At 42.1% G+C, this 20,634-nt stretch overlaps 1 protein-coding gene across 12 annotated transcripts in view; it reads right to left on the bottom strand.

Moving 5' to 3' along the window:
- Positions 1-20,634, bottom strand: part of GBF1 (golgi brefeldin A resistant guanine nucleotide exchange factor 1) — a 137,086-nt gene that overhangs the window by 113,846 nt on the left and 2,606 nt on the right. For all 12 annotated transcript variants that reach the window (XR_010146695.1, XR_010146697.1, XR_010146696.1 and 9 more), the window contains exons 2-3: positions 9,677-9,782; positions 8,595-8,661 (exon numbers count right to left, since the gene is read on the bottom strand). Coding sequence is in view for 5 of the 12 variants with exons in the window: in XM_016919211.2 (XP_016774700.1) it covers positions 8,595-8,661; positions 9,677-9,772 (163 nt within the window). In the remaining 7 variants the exon portion in view is untranslated. The remainder of the gene's footprint in view (positions 1-8,594; positions 8,662-9,676; positions 9,783-20,634) is intronic.

Below are 20,634 nucleotides of genomic sequence, written 5' to 3'. Positions count from 1 at the left end.
CTAATCAAAACAACACATTGAATTTCAAGCATTTGGCTTCTTCTGAAACCCTTTTGGCACTTGTCCTGAGTTTGAATGGGTGGAAAAGCAGGAAGGGACTCTGCCTGCCTCCTTGTTTGAAAAAAAAAACAGCAGCTGGCTTTCTTTTTACTTATCTGACTGCTGTCATGGTAAGTTGGGCATATACTCAGAAGTTTCAGGCCTCAAGAGGTAGCTGTGCTAAAGAGGACAAATGCAATAAAAACGCCAGCAACTTTGATATCCACCACAAACCACACTGTTACACTGCCCCCTAACCTTTGCTACAAAGAAATTAGGTTTCTCTGTTTTTGAGAGCTAAACTATTAAGAATGCTTTTTCCTCTTTTTACACAATTCCTTTTCTGATACATGCAGTAGAAAATGTGCCCCCTCAACAGCCAGCAAACTAGTTCTGATGGCTAAGTGTGCCTGGGTATGAGGAAGAGAAAAAGAGAGAGCTGAACCCATGAGAAGACAGATTATGCAGAGCTGTTTCTTCTCAAGAGTCTTCATTTTCTAACCTTGAGTACAAACAAATGTTTGGAAGAACTTCTTGGTTTAAAAGTGTCAAATGAAGAGCATTCATAAATCATCTGGGGAAGGCCCCAGTAAAAAGAAATGGCAAAATCAAGTCATCAAAATATAGGCCTCTTGGAGCTACCCTTTTAATATGAATAGTCCCTGGGGAAAAAAAGAATCACAGTACCTTTATTCACTCTAACTGTGCTGAAATGTCTACAAGTCTGTGGCCACTCAAGTTACAGAGATTCTAAGGTGCCAAAGTCAGTCTGACTCAAATTCAAGTCACATTCTAATGTATTACTCAATTATAGTTTTATATTATAAACCAAGAAAGTAAAACAGGGCACAGGAAATGGATACTTTTAAGTGTGCCCATTGCCTTTCCTAACACTCAGCCTTTCACAAAATTTGTCTGCCAAATTTTATCACATTTGGTTCTTTTAGTTTCTACTTAGGCCTTGAACAATTCACAAGCTCAATTCCAAGTGGAACAAAAGCTGATGACCCATTCAACCTTCTTCTCATGCTGATTAATAATGATATATTACTTACTCCCTAAACTATAGACCCCTGTAGGAAAAAATAAAAGTAGGCACTTAATCAATAGGACTCCAGCAAATTTTTTTCATATAACATACTCGCTTTTGTTGTTGTTGTTGTTGAGATGGAGTCTTGATCTGCCACCCAGGCTGGAGTGCAGTGGCACGATCTCAGCTCACTGCAATCTCACCTCCTGGGTTCAAGCAATTCACTTGCTTCAGCCTCCTGAGTAGCTGGGACTACAGGCATGCGCCACTGCACCTGGCTAATTTTTGTATTTTTAGTAGAGACAGGGTTTCACCATGTTGGCCAGGCTGGTCTCGAACTGCTGACTTCAAGTCATCCACCCGCCTTAGCCTCCCAAAGTGCTGGGATTACAGGTGTGAGCCACCATGCCTGGCACATATAATATACTCTTATTCAATCTTTTTCCTGACAATGACTACTAAAATCTCTTTTCTCTACACCTCCCCATTTTCCAAATGAAACAGATTAAACTTGAGGTATCAGGCATTCTCAAACAGTTTCTTTTCTACCTAAGCGGCTACTGCTAAGAGGCCCAGGCCAGACAGGTGTTAAGTCATAGTTCCTCCCAGGTTGGCTTCCAGACTCTGTTTAAATGTTCTCTGCAAACCTCTGGAGGTTAGATGGACTCAAACCTCCTAGCTCAGACTCTGAATTCACAAAGCTTGAGACAGACAGTACCCTACAGGTGTGTTTGTCCAGGATAAACTATACTTAAATAAACTCCTGACACATCCACTTTCTCCTGGCACGTGCTTCTCCCTCTTAAACTCAAGCACGCCATAACCTGCTGTCCCAGTAAGCTCTGTAAAGAAATATCCTATCCCCCAGAATTACGCTATGCAACCCACCAATGTCTTTGGGAATAGCTAAACTCTGGCCATAACAGCTTTACATGTGAAAGCCAAATAAGCAAATATGAGCTATTGTTTTTACTTATTTCTTTGGCTTGTTCCTTAAGGAAAGAGCAGGAATAAGAAAAGCTGGCAGCAGATTGCTCTCACTCATGGTCATCCATTCCATGCCTGATAGGGACCATATAGCATAAAGTAGAGGCTACAAAATGTTAGCTTTGGAATGATCAGCTAGAGTCATTAGTCCTGTCAAACCAGTGGCTATGAGGGCAGGAAGTCTGACTGATTGTTTACCATTATAGACCCACTTCCTAAGTACCTAAGAAAAATGCCTGGCACATACCAGATAGTCAATAAATATCAGTTAGAAGCAACTCAATAAGCTAGGCCCTGAAGGAATCCAAATCTTGGAGAATCCCCAAAAGAAAAGGTCTAAGAAGCTAGAACAATGTTATAGTTAATATGGGTACCTATACTGGGCCTCAAGACCACCTTAGTCTTTTTTTTTTTTGAGACAGAGTATCGCTCTGTCACCCAGGCTGGAGTGCAGTGGCGCGATCTCGGCTCACTGCAAGCTGCGCCTCCCGGGTTCAGGCCATTCTCCTGCCTCAGCCTCCCGAGTAGCTGGGACTACAGGCGCCTGCCACCATGCCCGACTAATTTTTTGTATTTTTTTAGTAGAGACGGGGTTTCACCGTGTTCGCCAGGATGGTCTCAATCTCCTGACCTCGTGATCCGCCCGCCTCGGCCTCCCAAAGTGCTGGGATTACAGGCGTGAGCCACCGCGCCCGGCCCTCCACCTTAGTCTTACACTGAGAACCCCCAGTCCTGATAACCAAAACTGGACATTAGGTCCTCAGAGCTAAAAAGACCTGGGACTAAATCTCCAAAGGCAAACTCCTCACCACCACACCCTCACACGCACATAGACACACGCACACCCTAAGAAGTCTTCCTCAAGCCCTGGCCCTGAAGGCTTTAAAGTAAGTCATTAAAAGATGATCCCATAAGAGAAGATTTTGGTTGTGATACTTTCTTTCATTCATTTATTCATTCATTCATTCATTGAAAGGGTCTCACTCTTGTCACTCAGGCTGGAGTACAGTGGCGCAATCATGGGTCACCGTAACCTCGAACTCCTGGGCTCAAGTGATCCTCTCGCCTCAGCCTAAGTAGCTGGAACTACAGTTGTACGCCACCATACCCAACTAATTTTTTTTATTTTTATTTTTGTAGAGATGGGGGGAATCTTGGTATGTTGCCCATGCTGGTCTCGAACTCCCAGCCTCAAGTAATCCTGCTGTCTTGGCCACCCGAAGTGCTAGATTACAGATGTGGGTCACTGCACCTAGCCTGGTTGTGATACTTTTAGACTGTTCCTCTCCTGCTTTAAACCAAAAATTTTCTGGAAAAGAATCTCTTTGTAATGATCTAAGTTTAAAGACCAAGGACAAAGACAGACTATATCTGGAGGCAAATGACTACAACCAAACACCACAACTCACAAATGACTATAGCCCTTTCCATAAAGCTATACTGGATGAAGGGAACTAAGGCTTGCAAGAACTTATCTAGTCTGGGAACAAAGAGATCAAAGACCACAGACCATATTGGCTAGAAGCATTCCTATAAACTGTCTACTCTTGTCAGATCTAAAACCAAGAGCAATATCAAGTATCCTGATATTTCACTTTCCCTTCCATGCCCCATCCCATGCCACAGATCCTACCACAAGGTCTAGCTGCGAGACTGAAGATAACTCCCATATGCAAGAGCCCCAAAAGATTCCTAGAAGAATAAAAGGAAATGTGTCTTTGGAATCTAAACCCATGGCAGGGCTTGGGCAGATGTAAGAGAGAGGCAGTGGCCCTTCTGCCCCTAAGGCCAGGACACCCCAGCCCTGCAGGCAGCACAGAGTTAACTACCCACCCGCTCTGAGAAGCACAAAGGTACATCACTGCAACATGCCTAACATTTACATTGCCTCTCTCTGCTCATTAAACAGGTTTTGGTTAAATAATGAACAAACTGTATTACAGACTCCAATGAGAATTCCAAAATTATAAATCAACTGGGAAAGCCCAAAGGGGCAGACAGACAGGGAGGGGGGAGAAGGATAATATTGACTAATATAAAGGGCGCAGCTTGACAGTGGATATTCCTGCCACACCTGATCAAACACACTCCGTGGGGGGAGGGGAAAGAGAGCAAGAGAGGGGAGATGGGACAAGACAGGCTGAAATTTGCATCCGGAAAAGATTAAAACGGATTCTTTGGGGATAGAGAAAATACATAATATATATTACTATAAATGCAAAACTGTACTAAAAGCTAACTCAAATGTCAAAGATTACAGTTTGAATAAATTTAAATATAAAAGCCATGTGCTTCCTTGAGTTAATGAGAGAGACATAAAAGGACAAACTGGGCCAGAAGCTGAACAGAGCCTTATGCTGCCTTTGCTGGGTAATGGGTCCAAAGCACAGCAGTGACTACAGAGACTTCCCTCCACAGCGCTGAGACCTGAGAAAAAAACTGGCAAATCCATCACTTCTGCAGCCTACATTTGCCTCCTTTATAAACTGAGATATGATTCACATACTATAAAATTACCCTTTTCAAGTATACAATTCAGTGATTTCTTGTATACTCACAAAGTTGTGCAACCATCACTACTATCTAATTCTAGAACATTTTCATTACCCCAAAAAGGAACCCTGTAGCCATTAGCAGTCACTCTCCATACCCCCTCCCAGCCCCTGGTAACCACACATCTGTTTTAACTCCTTCAGAATAATCTAAAAGGAGTCCTGAGAGGACTTCAAGACCAAATGAGGGACAGCAGTCAAGTCTCTCTCACTGGTGGTAAGCTAAAGCTTTATCCAAAGTAACAGTATGCAAACTTTGCTCTTGGACACCCTTTTTCTTCCAAGAGCAACCCTCTTTTCAAATTTGGTATTATTAGAATATCTTATTACTCTAAATGCTATAGACCTTGTAGTCATCATACAGTTTAGGCAAATACTGACTGTAAATGTGGTCCAATGACATACATCTGTGAGAAAAACTAGTATGGACTTAGCCAACCTTACTGGAGAAAAGGACTTATTTCCTTCACAATAATGAGATAATATTCCTGGAGGAGTAGTGTAGGTAGTACTTATACATTTTAAAGATTCTTTCTACAAAAAGAGGAAAAAAAAATCATTTTGGTTTACTGACAATGTCCAATGAACCACCCATTTCCAACAGTGATAGTCTTACCAATCAAGCCAGCAGAAAGCCTAGAAAAATGCAAACAGAAACCCTTTGCAAAAAAGGACCATGTCCAAGTCAGTTTCATGAGAACCTGGGTAGAAGTCCTAGAATTCCTGCTATCCCTCCTCCAATCTAAGTGGTACACCTTAACTGGTCATCTAACACAAGCACATTCCCTTCAGTTTTCTCTCCAAGTTAAAAACCCTTTCCCAGCCTCCTACCATTAATAAGCTTCCAGGAAAGCAGTCCTCCTGACACTGCCAATCAGAAAAATCTGTTTGTTTCCGTAAAAGAAACAAGAAATTAGTCATGGGTTGCAGAGTCCAGGACCACAGGGACAGCTGACCCATAAACCTGCTCCTGGGAGCCAGCACTGTGTGTGGGGTCAGAAGCAATATGAAGACCATAAATGCTCTATTTTAGGTCTATTCTGTCATTTTCTCAGGCAGGTAATATGCTAAAAACCAAGAACAATGTAGCAACCTTGGCAGGCACCATTTCAAGACATGCCACAGCTGTTGGCCTTGGAAAACACTACTCCCTTCCCTCTCACTCCAGGGGAAAGCTTAGCAACACCCAGAGATGTTCCTACCACCAATGAGAGAAATGGCTCCTGAACACACTCTGGTTTTACTAGTTCCAAGAGCAGATAATCTGGCTGGATTTCTGACCCAAGGACATAAGGAAATCAGGCGTCAGACTCAACTTTGATAGCTCTTAAATAGTCTACAATTCCTAGACTGCATCATTCACCACAGGTATGGTCTCTGAGGTAAAATCTTGGGACATGTTAGCATGAAGAAAATAAGCATGGGATCTGGATTCAGTAGCAGGCAGGAAATGTGGCTCTGTCAGGATAGCAGCACCACCTCAGCTCCTCAAGGTTTGCAGAATGACCAAAAGGCCTACAAGGCCAGGGTGATCTCAGTCATTTTAGGGTATTCCCAGTCACTTATAACAACAATCCTTCACTGTGTATAAGATGTTTACCAAGTGTTTCCAATTATATTAACTTGTTTGATCCTCTTAATATCTCTTAAGAAGACAGTACTCTGAATTCAAAACCAAACAAAAAGAACTGTAAATCTCCATTCATTATATTTCCTTTCTAATTGGGATATGTAAGCTTTATCTGTAAAATTAAAAAAAAAAAAATCTGTGCAAGTAGCCAACATTCTAAAGCACTCAAGTACCAGTCGGTACAGGCCATAAAATAAGAACATGCCACCTAGTAGCAGCATTTGCCCTGCTAACTAGTCAACAATTGCCTCCTCTATACTTGATCCTTCTTAGCTAACATTTCCAAGCTGTTTCAATTGAGTGAAATTTGCTCCTTTAAAGAAAATACGGTTGGGAGGCCAAGGTGGGCGGATCACTTGAGGTCAGAAGTTCAACACCAGCCTGGCCAAAACGGTGAAACATCATCTCTACTAAAAATACAAAAATTAGCCAGGCATAGTGGCACACGCCTATAATCCCAGTTACTCAGGAGGCTGAGGCAGAAGACTTGCTTGAATCCAAGAAGCAGAAGTTACAGTGAGCTGAGATCCCGCCACTGCACAAAAAGAAAATATGGGCTGAGCACGGTGGCTCACATCTGTAATCCTAGCACTTTAGGAGGCCAAGGCAAGTGGATCATCTGAGGTCAGGAGTCTGAGACCAGCCTGGTCAACATGGTGAAACTCCGTCTCTAGTAAAAATACAAAAATTAGCCGGGTGTGGTGGTGCACGTCTGTAATCCCAGCTACTTGGGAGGCTGAGGCACGAAAATCGCTTGAATCTGGGAGACGGAAGTTGCAGTTGCAGTGAGCCGAGATCACACCACTGCACTCCAGCCTAGGCAACAGAGAGACACACTGTTTCAAAAAAAAAAAAAAAAAGAAAGAAAGAAAGAAAGAAAATATGTAGGGAACTCTTAGATAACTTTAGCCCATGTTTAGGAAAGTAAAATAGAATTTTTCTCCAGATCTTCTCCCATATTTCTAATGAAAAGAAGAAATTTTCTTATTGTTTGTTTAATTTGCAGAAGCCTAAACACTATCCAATTACAGTCTGACATATGTCACTAGCCAAAAGCATTCCAGGGTTATACACTGCAGGAGCCCTTTGTGGTCAACAAAGGAACATAGCTCTGAGGCTTTCCCTTTCAGTCTGTATCTACATCCCCTTGGTTTTGACACTTTCCTCCTTTCCTGCCTGTGTGTGTGTGTGTGTGTGTGTGTGTGTATGTATATACATAAAATAAACACACACACACACAAATATAAGGTACTTAATGTGTACATTCTCTTCTAATCACATGTACAGAAGCAATATAGAGCAAAGAGCCCTAAACCAGGCAACAGAGGCCTGAATTCTAGTTTTGACTCCACCTCTTAGGATTAGTGTGACCTCAGCTAAATCACTTTAAACTCCTCTGGGCTTTAACTTCTTTCACAAAAAGGGGACAATAGCTGCCATGCCTCCCTCACAGGGTTGTATAAAAGTTCAATAAGGTAATAAATGTGAAAATGGCTTTGAAAATTCTAAACATATGAATATATTATATAAGGTTACCGTGATTAGGAAAATAGGGGGCAAACAAAGGGACAAATGATTCTAGAACACATGAAGATTGAAAGATCATGAAGACTGAAACCAATGCAATAAACCAAGGATTGGAAAACTGCACCCATGGGCCAAATCTGGCTTGCAGATTCTTTTTTTTAAAGAAAATATAGGCCAGGCGCAGTGGCTCATTCCTGTAATCCCAGCACTTTCAGAGGCCGAGGCAGTGGATCACCTGAGGCCAGGAGTTTGAGACCAGCCTGGCCAACATGGTGAAACCCCGTCTCTACTAAAAATACAAAAATTAGGCGGGTGTGGTGGCACGCGCCTGTAATCCCAGCTACTTAGGAGGCTGAGGCAGGAGACTGGCTTAAACCCAGGAGGCAGAGGTTGCAGTGAGCTGAGTTCATGACACTGCACTCCAGCCTGGGCAACAGAGACTCTACCTCAAAAAAAAAAAAAAAAAAACACAAAGGAAAATATAGGCCAGGCACAGTGGCTCAAGCCTGGAATCCCAACACTTTGAGAGGCCAAGACAGGAGGATTGCTTGAGCTCAGGCATTTGAAACCAGCCTGGGCAACATAGCAAGACCCTGTCTCTATAAAATAAACAAAAAGAAAATATATATTTCTCATTCATTTATATATTATCTATGGCTGCTTTTGAGCTACAAAGGCAGAGTTAAGTAGTTGCACAGTTGTGTATGGCCCACAAAGCCTAAATTATTTACTATAAAGTCCTTTATACAAAAAGTTTGTCTATCCTTTCAATAAATCAAACACATATTTTTTACCAAGATTAGTAATCCACATACATATGGAGACTTACCTGTTATACTGTTTAAAACCTCCTTTAGATGACCGAAACTATGCAGCAGAGGATCCCGTTCTTCATCCTGTAGAACACATAGATTAAAGTAAGTCATTATTGGGCCAAAAGAGGAAAAGGAAAATAAAGGACAGATCAAGGGCTCTTTCTATGAATCCAATCAGAAAATCATTTAAGTTTTCCTTCTGAGGAAAAGAAAATTAGCCATAGTTCATATTTTTCTGTACCCTAATCTCTTATTTCGTAGAGATACTCTGGGCTTATATAAAATAGTGAATTCTTAAGTGCTAATCTATATCATCACCATAACACTCAAGCTACTACAGATTGCCAGGTCCTTTATATGTGTATTATTCTGTCTTCTCTCCCTTTTCATACCCACTATGTCATCATACATATTCATTTCAAAGATATTCCTGATGCCATTCTCACTTTTAAATCAATACATTTTTATGAAAGAACTTGAGAAATTTCCAAATGCACTTACCAACTATGTTCATATAAACTCCCAAGTTGGCAATTTCTAAACTTGCTTTTACAACTGGGCCAAAAATTGTTTTACACAATTCTACAAAAAAAAATCCTCAAACATATATAGCAAAGAAAGCCAACTGTATAACAGGTAAGTTTCTTACTCATCTGATTGGTAAGATATGGCCTACTCTATATATGGAAGTTTGCTGAACCCCCAAGAAGGAGTACCATCACTAAGTCATGTTCTATGTATCAATAACTACGCTGATTTAAATAAATTTGATAGCTAATTATAGCCCTAAAGAATTAGAAAATAAGGAATCTTTCTGATACTTTTAGGCATACTAAAGAGGTCCCAAGCACAGGACTAGCTTAAGCTGTTTACAAAAATATTTAGAAGAAGAATGGTGTCATCTTTTGGGTCCCAGAGAAAAAAAGATAGCCTATATATCTGATGCTAGTTGGGATACAAAAAAACAAGATATCAAGAACAACTCTGAATTCCTACTATTCTCATTATTACTAGGAATTTGATTACTCTTTTAACCATGCCAACAGATCCCCTATAAAAACTTAGTGACCAGGCTATTTATCCATTTCCCACTTACCAGTGGTGTATGGGTGCTCCATCGGGCATTTCGTTTGATGGCCCCAACCACAATGTTAATCTCCCCTTGAATGATGTAAATATTCTTATCCACCATCTTGGCAAACCTACCGAAACAGTTAAGATAATAGTCTGGTTAATATTTGGTTACCCAAAGCATACCCAAGTTTAAAAATCAGTACCTGATAAGGTTAGAATTGTGATTTAACTTTTCAGTACCAAGATTTTCTTTCTTTCTTTCTTTCTTTTTTTTTTTTTTTTTTTTTTTTGAGGCAGAGTTTCACTCTTGTTGCCCAGGCTGGAGTGCAATGGCGTGATCCTGGCTCACCACAACCTCTGCCTCCCGAGTTCAAGCAATTCTCCTGCCTCAGCCTCCTGAGTAGCTGGGATTACAGGCATGCACCACCATATCTGGCTAATTTTGTATATTTTTTAGAAGAGACGGGGTTTCTCTGTGTTGGTCAGGCTGGTCTCGAGCTCCAGACCTCAGGTAATCCGCCCGCCTGGGCCTCCCAAAGTGCTGGCTGGGATTACAGGCGTGAGCCACTGCACCTGACCAGTACCAAGATTTTCTATACTCATAAAATCTGTTAGCCAGGTGCAGTGGCTCAGGCCTGTAATCCCAGCACTTTGAGAGGCAGAGGCAGGTGGATCACCTGAGTTTGGGAGCTCAAGACCAGCCTGACCAACATGGAGAAACCCTCTCTCCACTAAAAACGCAAAAAATTAGCCAGGCGAGGTGGCGCATGCCTGTAATCTCAGCTACCCGGGAGGCTGAGATGGGAGAATTGCTTGGACCTGGGAGGCAGAGGTTGTGTGAGCCAAGATTGCCCCATTGCACTCCAGCCTGGGCAACAAGAGTGAAACTCCACCTCAAAAAAAAAAAAAAAAAAAAAAATCTGTAATACTAAAATGAGATGAAGTCCATCTTATGTTATGAATCCAACTATCTGGCTCTCCTGGGGGTCTTTAGAAGTTCAAGGTAGTTCAAGATACAACTCAAAGTGAGTCAATCCAGAACACTTTTCAAAGGCACCTCAACAATCCTCAGGAAGCATGTCAAATTCTTCAAAGTCAATTGTTCCCAAAGTCCTATGATGCCTTTAAGTACACAGATACAACTGTAATGTCAGCTTGTTAAAAACAATATTTCTGGCCAGACATGGTGGCTCATGCCTATAATCCTAGCACTTTGGGAGGACGAGGCGGGAGGATTGCTTGAGCCCAGGAATTTAAGACCAGCCTGGGCAGCATATCGAGACACTCTCTCTCGCTCTCTCCTAAATATATAGTCTTCCCTTTGTTCTTTTTAATCTACTCAATAAAAATTTAACTTGAATTTAAAGATTCAAGTTAAAGAAAAGAATAAAGGTTGTTGGAAGCATAGTGTTGGTTTAGAACCACAGTTGCAATGTCAGCGTAAAGGCTGCATCCAGACCAGGTGAAGTGGCTCACACCTGCAATCCCAGCACTTTGGGAATCCAAGGCAGGAGAATCAGTTGAGCCCAGGAGTTGAGACCAGCCTGGGCAAACAGTGAGACCCAGTCTCTACCAAAAAAACAAAACTAAAAAATTAGCCAGGCATGGTGGCATACACCTGTAGTTCTAGTTACTGGGGAGGCTGAGGCGGGAGGATCACTTGAGCTCAGGAGTTCGAGGCTGCAGTGAGCTATGACCCCACAACTGCACTCCAGCCTGGGTCACAGAGCAAGACACTATCTCTAAAAATATATAAATATAAATATAAACAAATGACTGCATCCAATCTGCCCAGTCAGCTCCAGAAAACTGGACAGTGACAGTGACAAGACCTTTGAAAAGTTCTGAAAACTCATATTAACTGACAGCAAGAAAGCATTAATATGATAGGTAAATATAAAATAAAAGGTCTGTGCTAATATACCCAAACTTATAACCATAATTATTCCTAGAGAAGGTGCTGTGAAAACAGGGTGCAATCAGAGGATACTTGAGCCTTATCTGTAATGGTTTTGTCTTTTGGGGTTTTTTTGAGACAAGGTCTCACTCTGTCACCCAGGTTGGAGTCCTGTGGCACTGTCATGCCTCACTGCAGACTTGAACTCTTGGGCTCAAGCAATCCTCCTGCCTTAGCCTCCTGAGTAGCAGGGACTTCAGGCGCACACCACCACACCCAACTAATTTTTGTACTTTTTGTAGAGATGGGGTCTCACTTTGTTGCCCAGGCTGGATCTGTAATATTTTAACTTTTTACAAGAAGGTCGGGCACTGTGGCTCATGCCTGTAATCCCAGCACTTCAGGAGTGTCAAGGCGGGTAGATCACCTGAGCTCGAGACCAACCTGGCCAACATGGTGAAACCCATCTCCACTCAAAATACAAAAATTGGGCAGGTGTGGTGGAGAGCGCCTGTAATCCCAGCTACTCGAGTGGCTGAGGCAGAAGAATCGCTTGAACCTGGGAGGCAGAGGTTAAAGTGAGCCGAGATCATGCCACTGTACTCCAGCCTGGGCAACAGAGCCAGACTCCATCCCCCAAAAAAAAAAATTTTTTTTTTACAAAGAGAATGTATTACTGTACTATCAATATAATTAAACATTAATAATGATAAGAGGTATATAATTTATGTCCTTGAGGCATTTATACAGTTTAGTGGAATAGATACAAAAACTGAGACACAGCCAGAGATAATAGAGAAAGAAATGTACCTAGCAAGTAGCTCAATTTGCATATTTTGCATAAGATGAGGCCCCCCAAGAAAGTGAAAAGCATGAAAACCACCATGATAAAGGAAAAAGAAACTGGTACAAATTTTGTCCAGGGGCCATGCGCAGTGGCTCACACCTGTAATCCCTAACACTTTGGAAGGCTGAGGTGGGCAGATCATTTGAGCCCAGGAGTTCGAGACCAGCCTTGGCAACATGGTGAACCCCGTCTCTATAAAAAATACAAAAATTAGCCAGGTGTGGTGGTGCACACCTGTAGTCCCAGTTGCTAGGGAGGCTGAGGTGGGAGGATTGCTTGAGGCCGGTAGATTGAGGCTGCAGTGAACCGCGTTCGTGCCACTGCACTCAAGCCTGGGCAACAGAGCGAGACTCTGTCTTAAAATAATAATAATAATGTGTCCATGCCCATGACAGCTCCCCAGTCCACAAGGGAATCCAACACAAGATTTATATTAATGACAATTTAAAAAACTAGGTTAATCTCAGAAGACTATCTGCTTTCCAAATGCTCTAGGAACACAACAATGTTCTCTTCTGAGAAGTGTCAATGATATGAATGTACAACCACGCTCTCTTCTGAGGAGGAGGAGAACTTAGAAATAGAAGAAAGATATATTCAAAAATGATTTAAAGTATCAGAAGAGAAAAGATTAAATCTCTCCTGGTATTTCCCTTTCCTTAAATTATGTAGGCAAGATGAATATGCTCTAGGTCTCTGGAAGGACTTGTAAGAAAATGCTAAGAGGTTACGGCCTCCAGGGAAAGAAACTGGATGACTATGGAACTGAGTGGTGGAGGAGTGAAAGGAAGACTAACTTTTCTCTGTATATTCTTTTTTACCTTTTGAATTTTGTGTCACAAACATATATTACCTATTAACTACTTTTAAATTTTAATCAGCTGATTGACTAAAAATGAATAAGCCCTTTAGAAAAGAAGTAACCACTTTCTAAGACAGCAAAGGTCTAAGCAAAAAATCATTGTAAAAAAGAAACATCTAGGGCTGGGCGCAGTGGTTCACGCCTATAATCCCAGCACTTTGGGAGGCTGAGGTGGGCAGATCACCTGAGGTTGGGAGTTCAAGACCAGCCTGGCCAACATGGTGAAACCCCGCCTCAACTAAAAATACAAAAATTAGCCAGGTGTGGTGACACACACCTGTAATCCCAGCTGCTTGGGAGGCTGAGGCAGGAGAATCACTTGAACCCAGGAGGTGGAGGTTACAGTGAGCCGAGATCACACCACTGCATTCCAACCTGGGCAACAGAGTGAGACTCTGTCTCAAAAAAAAAGAAACATCTAGGGAATGAAGAGGAATTATTTTCAAGTACTATGCAGAGCTGCCTAATCTCCTTCTAGGTCTCTGAGTATGTCCCCTCACTCAGGGAATCTCCAAACAGTTGTGCCCTTCAGCTTCAGATGGGAAACTGATGAACCACTTGCTGCCTGGTAGCCAATGGCCAAGAAATCCCTTGTCACAAGGTCATAAAGCCCTGCAGAAACCTCATAAAAGTATAGTAGAAACGAACTTAAGATTTATCTTGTGTCAGAAATAACAAGAGAAATACATTCATTATGTACCCACACAAATGAAAAATTAATAGAAAAAAATAAATAAGAGAGGGAACAACTAAATAAATACCAACTAACACCCTTAGCCAGATAAGCCACTGGCCCAGAGACTCTGAGTAACATGTACCCTTGAAACCACTGTCCATTTAAAGCTGGGTCTAGAACATTCCCCTAGTGCTTTGTGGCATCCCAGTTACCTCAACAGGATCCAAAGAGGAGTCACTGTATCACTTGGCAACTCTGTCTATATCCAACAAAAGCAGGAGAAAAAGAAACAATAAATTGTATTCTTATTTAATGGAATACCAAAAATATATCTCAGGTTATTTAAATATGAAAAGCAAAACTTGAAATCTCTTAGAAGCTAATATATGAGAATATTTTCTTTTTGATTTTTTTTTAGAGATAGGGTCTTGCTATGTTGCCCAGGCTGGACTCAAACTCCTAGGCTCAAGCAATCCTTCCACAACAGCCTCTTGGGTAGCTGGGACAACAGGTGTGTGCCACAGCACCTGGCTACAGGACAGTATTTTTATAAACTCAGCATAAGGGAGAAGTACCTAAACAAGAAACAAAAAGCAAAACCTCTTTAAAAAATTGGTGAATTCAACCATGTTAAAATTAAAAATGCCTGTTCAAAAGACAACATAAAAAAGAGGGAAAAGATAAGGCACAAACCAGAAGAAAATATTTGAGGCACATATAACTAATATAAAGGAGTAATATCCAGAGTATACAATAACTGCTACAAAACTATAAGAACTAGACATATAACCCCTCCCCAAAATTGGCAACAGACATGAATAGGTGTTTCACAGAATAGGAAACATAAACAGCAAATAAATATATGAAAAGATTATTAGCTTCATTAATAATCAGGAAAATTACAAAATAAGATTATAATGATATGCCACTTTACATTCCTGAAATAGCAAAACACTTTAAATCTGATAATACTTAAAAGGCCAGGTGCTCACGCCTATAATCCAGCATTTTAGGAGGCCGATGCAGGAGGATCACTTGAGCCAAGGAGTTTGAGAACAGCCTGGGCATCATAGCAAAACTCCATCTCTACAAAAAATTTAAAAATTAGTAGGGCATGGTGGCATGTGCCTGTAGTCCCAGCTACTTGAGAGGCTGAAGTGGGAGGATCACTTGAGCCTAGGAGGTCAAGGCTGCAGTGAGCCACGATCACACCACTGTACTCCAGCCTGGACAACAGAGTAAGACCCTGTCTCAAAAAAAAAAATTGTTTTTAAGTTGGTAAAAAATGCAGACCAAGTGGCTGGTATGTATCTAAATTAATATGAATTTGAATAACAATTTGGCATTATCTTACAAAGCTAAAGCACTTCATATCCTATATTTCAGCAATTCCACTTCTAGGACTATACCCCAGAGAAGCTCACACAAAAAAATTGAGAATAGTGGCAAGGGGCAGGGAGTGTGGGGGAACTAACAGGGAAGGGCATACATACATGCAGCCTCAGTTTTGGTGATGTTGTTTTTCAAGCTGGGTGGCAGCCATTGGTGCCCCATATAAGCTACACATATTCTTTGTCTAAAATAGCCCCTCGGCTGGGGGCAGTGGCTCATGCTTGTAATCCCAGCACTTTGGGAGGCCAAAGCAGGCAGATCAACTGAGGTCAGGAGTTTGAGACCAGCCTGGCCAGCATGCTGAAACCCCCACTCTACTAAAAATACAAAAATTAGCTGGGCATGATGGCAGGGGCCTGTAATCCCAGCTACTCAGGAGGCTGAGGCAGGAGGATTGCTTGAACCCAGGAGGTGGAGGTTGCAGTAAGCCAAGATTGCATCACTGGTCTCCAGCCTGGGCAGCAGAGCAAGACGCCGGCTCAAAAAATAATAATAATAAAATAAAATAAAAGACCCTAAAAAGTTAAAAAGTTCCTTTTTTTTTTTTTTTTTGAAACAGGGTCTCATTCTGTCACCCAGGCTGGAGTGCAGTGGTACAATCTTGACTCACTGCAGTATCTGCTTCCCAGGCTCAAGCGATCCTCCCACCTCAGCCTCCCAAGTAGCTGGAACTACAGGCATGAGTCACCATGCCTGGCTAATTTTTTTGTATTTTTTGTAGAGACAACATTTTGCCATGTTGCCCAGGCTGGTCTCAAACTCCAGAGCTCAAAGCAATCTGCCTGCCTTGGCCTCCCAAAATGCTGGGATTATAGGTGTGGGCCACCACGCCACATCATTCCTACTTTTTAAAGTCATGGTCTTTGCTGCCTCTTTGCCTTTGCATATGAAGCTCCCTTTCTATTCTGAATGTTTTTTCTCACTCTTGTCCACCTGATAAACCCTTACTCATTCCATCCAAAAGTCAATGAGGGAGTCAGAATATCACAGTGGTTCTAAGAACAATCTTAAAACCACTTATTTATTTATTTATTTATTTATTTTTCCACTTTTTTTTTTTTTTTTTTTTTTTGTGAGACAGCGTTTCCCCCTTGTTGCCCAGGCTGGAGTGCAATGGCACAATCTCGGCTCACCGTAACCTCTGCCTCCCAGGTTTAAGCGATTCTCCTGCCTCAACCTCCCAGCAGCTGGGATTACATTCATGCGCCACCATGCCGGGCCAATTTTGTATTTTTAGTAGAGACGAGGTTTCTCCGTGTTGGTCAGGCTGGTCTCAAACTCCCGGCCTCAGGTGATCTGCCCACCTCGGCCTCCCAAAGTGCTGGGATTACAGGTGTGAGCCACTGCGCCCAGCCCTTTTTTCCACTTTTTTAGCAGAGTATTTTTAGTAGAGTTGGGGTTTCACCATGTTGGCCAGGCTGGTCTCAAACTCCTGGTCTCAAACTCCTGACCTCAAGTGATCTGCCTGCCTCGGCCTCTCAAAGTGCTGGGATTATAGGCATGAACTACCATGCCCGGCCACCCACAGCACTTTGTAGTTATCTCTAAACGTATCTTGGCTGGGCACAGTGGCTGATGTCTGTGATCCCAGCACTTTGGGAGGCCAAGGAGGGAGCATCAGTTGAGCCTAGAAGTTCAAGACCAGCTTAGGCAACATGGTGAGACCCTGTCTCTACAAAACATAAAGAAAAATTGGCCAGGTGTGGTGGCGCACACCTGTTGTCCCAGCTACTTGGGAGGCTAAGGCAGGAGGATCACTTGAGCCCAGGAGTTCCAGGTTGCCTTGCGGTATGATCGTGCCACTGTACTCCAGCCTGGGTGACAGAGTGAGACTCTGCCTCAAATAAATAAATGAAAATAAAAATAAACACATCTTATACTAATTTATAATTATTTATTTAGTGTATCACCACCATGGGACTATCAGGCTCTATCTCAGGGGGAAAGACCATGATTTATTTACCTTTTTATCTCCAAAGCCTGACACATAGTAAGAAAAATGATCAATAAATACTGGATGAACAAATGAAATAACATCAAGACTGACTCTTCAAGAGTGGTACAGCACACATCCACCTCATGAGAAAAATGACTTCATAGAAGACAATAACTCTGAGCCACACTGGCAAACCTTTTTTTGATAATATATATTTGCTTCTCTACCAGAAGTTACAAACCTTCCATACAGGTAAAAAGAACCCACATTTACCTACCAGCCATATCATAATGCTTCTTTTTTCACGTCTATCTTCCTGACATCTCCTTAAGTGTTATTTGCACATTCACATTTTTGTGAAATATATAATTTTTAATGTAACTGTCAATTCTTCATATATGTCTTATTTTCTTTGGCTCTAAATAGCTGTTTTAGTACACTAGTGTTTAAGTGGTTTTTTTTTCTTAATCACTTTTATGGGGTTTGGTTTTGTGTTTGTTTGGTTGTTTGTTTTGAGACGGAGTTTCGCTCTTGTCGTCTAGGCTGGAGTGCAGTGGCGCAATCTCGGCTCACTGCAACCTCCACCTCCAGGGTTCAAGTGATTCTCCTGCCTCAGCCTCCCGAGTAGCTGGGATTACAGGCGCCCACCACCACGCCTAGCTAATTTTTATATTTTTAGTAGAGACAGCGTTTCACCATGTTGGCCAGGCTGGCCTTTAACTCCTGACCTCAGGTGATCTGCCTCCCTTGACTTCCCAAAGTGCTGGCATTACAGGCATGAGCTACCACGCCCGGCCTCTTAATCACTTTTAAACATTTCCTTGGCCAGGTGCAGTAGCTCTCATCTTTAATCCCAGCACTTTAGGAGGCCAAAGCAGGAGGAATGGTTGAGCTCAGGAGTCAGAGACCAGCCTAGGCAACATAAATTTAAAAAAAAAAAAAAATTAGTGGGACATAGTGATACATGCCTGTAGTCCCAGCCACTAGGGAGCCTAAGGTAAGAGGATCAGTTGAGCCAAAAAAATCAAGGCTGCAATGGGCTATGATGACACCACTGGACTCTGGGCAACATAGTAAAATCCTGTGTCTACAAAAAACACAAAAATCAGGCAGGCGTGGTGGCACGCACCTATAGTCCCAGCTACTCAGGAGGCTGAGATGGGAGGATCACTTCAGCCTGAGAGGCAAAGGTTGCAGTGAGCCGAGATCTCACACCACTGCATTCCAGCTTGGGTGGCAGAGAGAGACTTGTCTCAAAAAAAAATTATTCTTATCCAACTAGCAAATAAATTCTCCAAAGGCAAAAGCGCAATTTTGTTTTTCTTTTTCATGATGCCTTTGTGTCTAATACAGAGCTGGGCAAACCAAGAAAACTGATGGACTTTCTGAAAAGGTAGATGGTAGTAGGGAGCTGAAGGACCAGCAATAGGCCCTTCTAAGGTTTATGTTCACTCAATCCCTTTAAAAGCCAGAGAAGGCTGGGCGCATTGGCTCACACCCATAATCCCAGCACTTTGGGAGGCCGAGGCGGGCGGATCACGAAGTCAAGAGTTCAAGACCAGCCTGGCCAATATGGTGAAACTACATCTCTACTAAAAATACAAAAATTAGCTGGGTGTGGTGGCACGCACCTGTAGTCCCAGCTACTTGGGAGGCTAAGGCAGGAGAATTGCTTGAACCCAGGAGGCGGAGGTTGCAGTGAGCCAAGATCACACCACTGCACTCCAGCCTGGGCAACAGAGCAAGACTCCATCAGAGAAAAAAAAAAAAAAAGCCAGAGAAACAATAAAGATGCAGAGCTTTTAATATTTCCAGAGCTGGCCTAGGAACACATCATAGTTCTGTGCTTTATTGAGAATAACCAAAGTTACTAAACTAGGAAACAACTTACTGAGCTCAAGAAATTTACTTAAAGGGTGGAAGTAAAAGAAGGTTAAACTGGGAAAAAAGCTGGTGCCCTGACAATGCATCACTGGAAAATCCTCCCAGACCTGATAATCGGGTGACCAGGGTACCTCAGCTCTAGCATGCCATCTCCTCCCCCTGTGGAGATTCTGAGAGTATCTCAAAAACCGTTTACAAGGTAAGCTACTAATATGTCCAAAGCTGTCCCTTCTGCCAGCTTGGAGATGAAAAATAAAACAAACCTTCTCTATCTCACTCCATCTTTTAGCCACTCAGGGCACCCAAGGTATAAAGGTGACAGCTGGCAGAGTAGGACAAAGAAAAAAAGTCTATGTGATTATGCATAGAGAACTGCAGTGATTAAGTCTCATAAGGCCTGCCCATTTTGTTTATTGAGGGTCATCATCCAGTAACCATTGGGCAGAATCCAGTCCACAGACATATTTTGTTTGGCCTGAAAAAGGCTTAAAAATACTTTTAACTAGTTTCCAACAATTAGAAAACACAATGATCTAAATTTCCAGTTTCTCCTGAAAAATAGAAAGAGTGGTCATTCTGTGCCTGCATTCTAAAACAGTAACAATCTGCTGAAAAAGGAGCAGTTGGCTCTTCTAAATAAAGGAATGGGTTGAGCATGGTGGTTCATTCCTAAAATCCCAGCACTTTGGGAGGCAAAAGTGGGAGGACTGCTTGAGTCTAGGAGTTCGAAACCAGCCTGAGCAATACAGTGAGACCTTGTCTCTACAAAATATTAAAAAATTAGCTGGGCATGATGGCGCACATCTGTGGTCCCAGCTACTTGGGAGGCTGAGGTAGGAAGATCACTTGAGCCCAGAGGTCAAGGCTGCAGTGAGCTGTGATCGCTCCTCTGCACTCCAGCCGGGGTGACAGAGCAAGACCCTGTCTCAATAAAAAGAAATTAAAATTGAAGACAAAAAAAAAAAATAAAGGCATGGGTTGTCCAGTACACAACAGTCCCCACTAATCCTAATACATTCCCATGGGACTCAATTAACCCATTTACATTACCTGCCTGGCATTTAGGCACATGAGCTCGTAACCCCTGGTTTATATGATTGGCAAACCATTACTTTGCCATCATACTTCCATGATCATTTACACTACTATTGCATCTATGGTAATTTCCACTACTACTAGAACAAATAATCACTTCTATGATCACCTCTATTATTATTGGGGTTCCAAATCAGCACACTGCTTTATTATATTTTCATTTAGTTAAACAACTGCAGTTGAACATACTGAAATATTAAAAAAAAAAAAAAAAGAGTAACAGCTAAACAGCAGCTCATTATATTTACATAGCTCTTCTAGCCTGAGGATAAAATGTCAACAAAAACATACACCCTTAAATTCAATCCCACCATTAACCCAACAACAGAATCATTCTAATCAGTCACACAGAGCCACAGGGATATAGTGTGTGATCAATCAATGAGAAGTG

This window comes from Pan troglodytes, chromosome 8 (genome assembly GCF_028858775.2).
Source record: "Pan troglodytes isolate AG18354 chromosome 8, NHGRI_mPanTro3-v2.0_pri, whole genome shotgun sequence".
Taxonomy (NCBI): Eukaryota; Metazoa; Chordata; class Mammalia; order Primates; family Hominidae; genus Pan; species Pan troglodytes.
The sequence above is the reverse complement of the archived record's forward strand: the minus strand, read 5'-3'. Positions and strand labels throughout refer to the sequence as shown.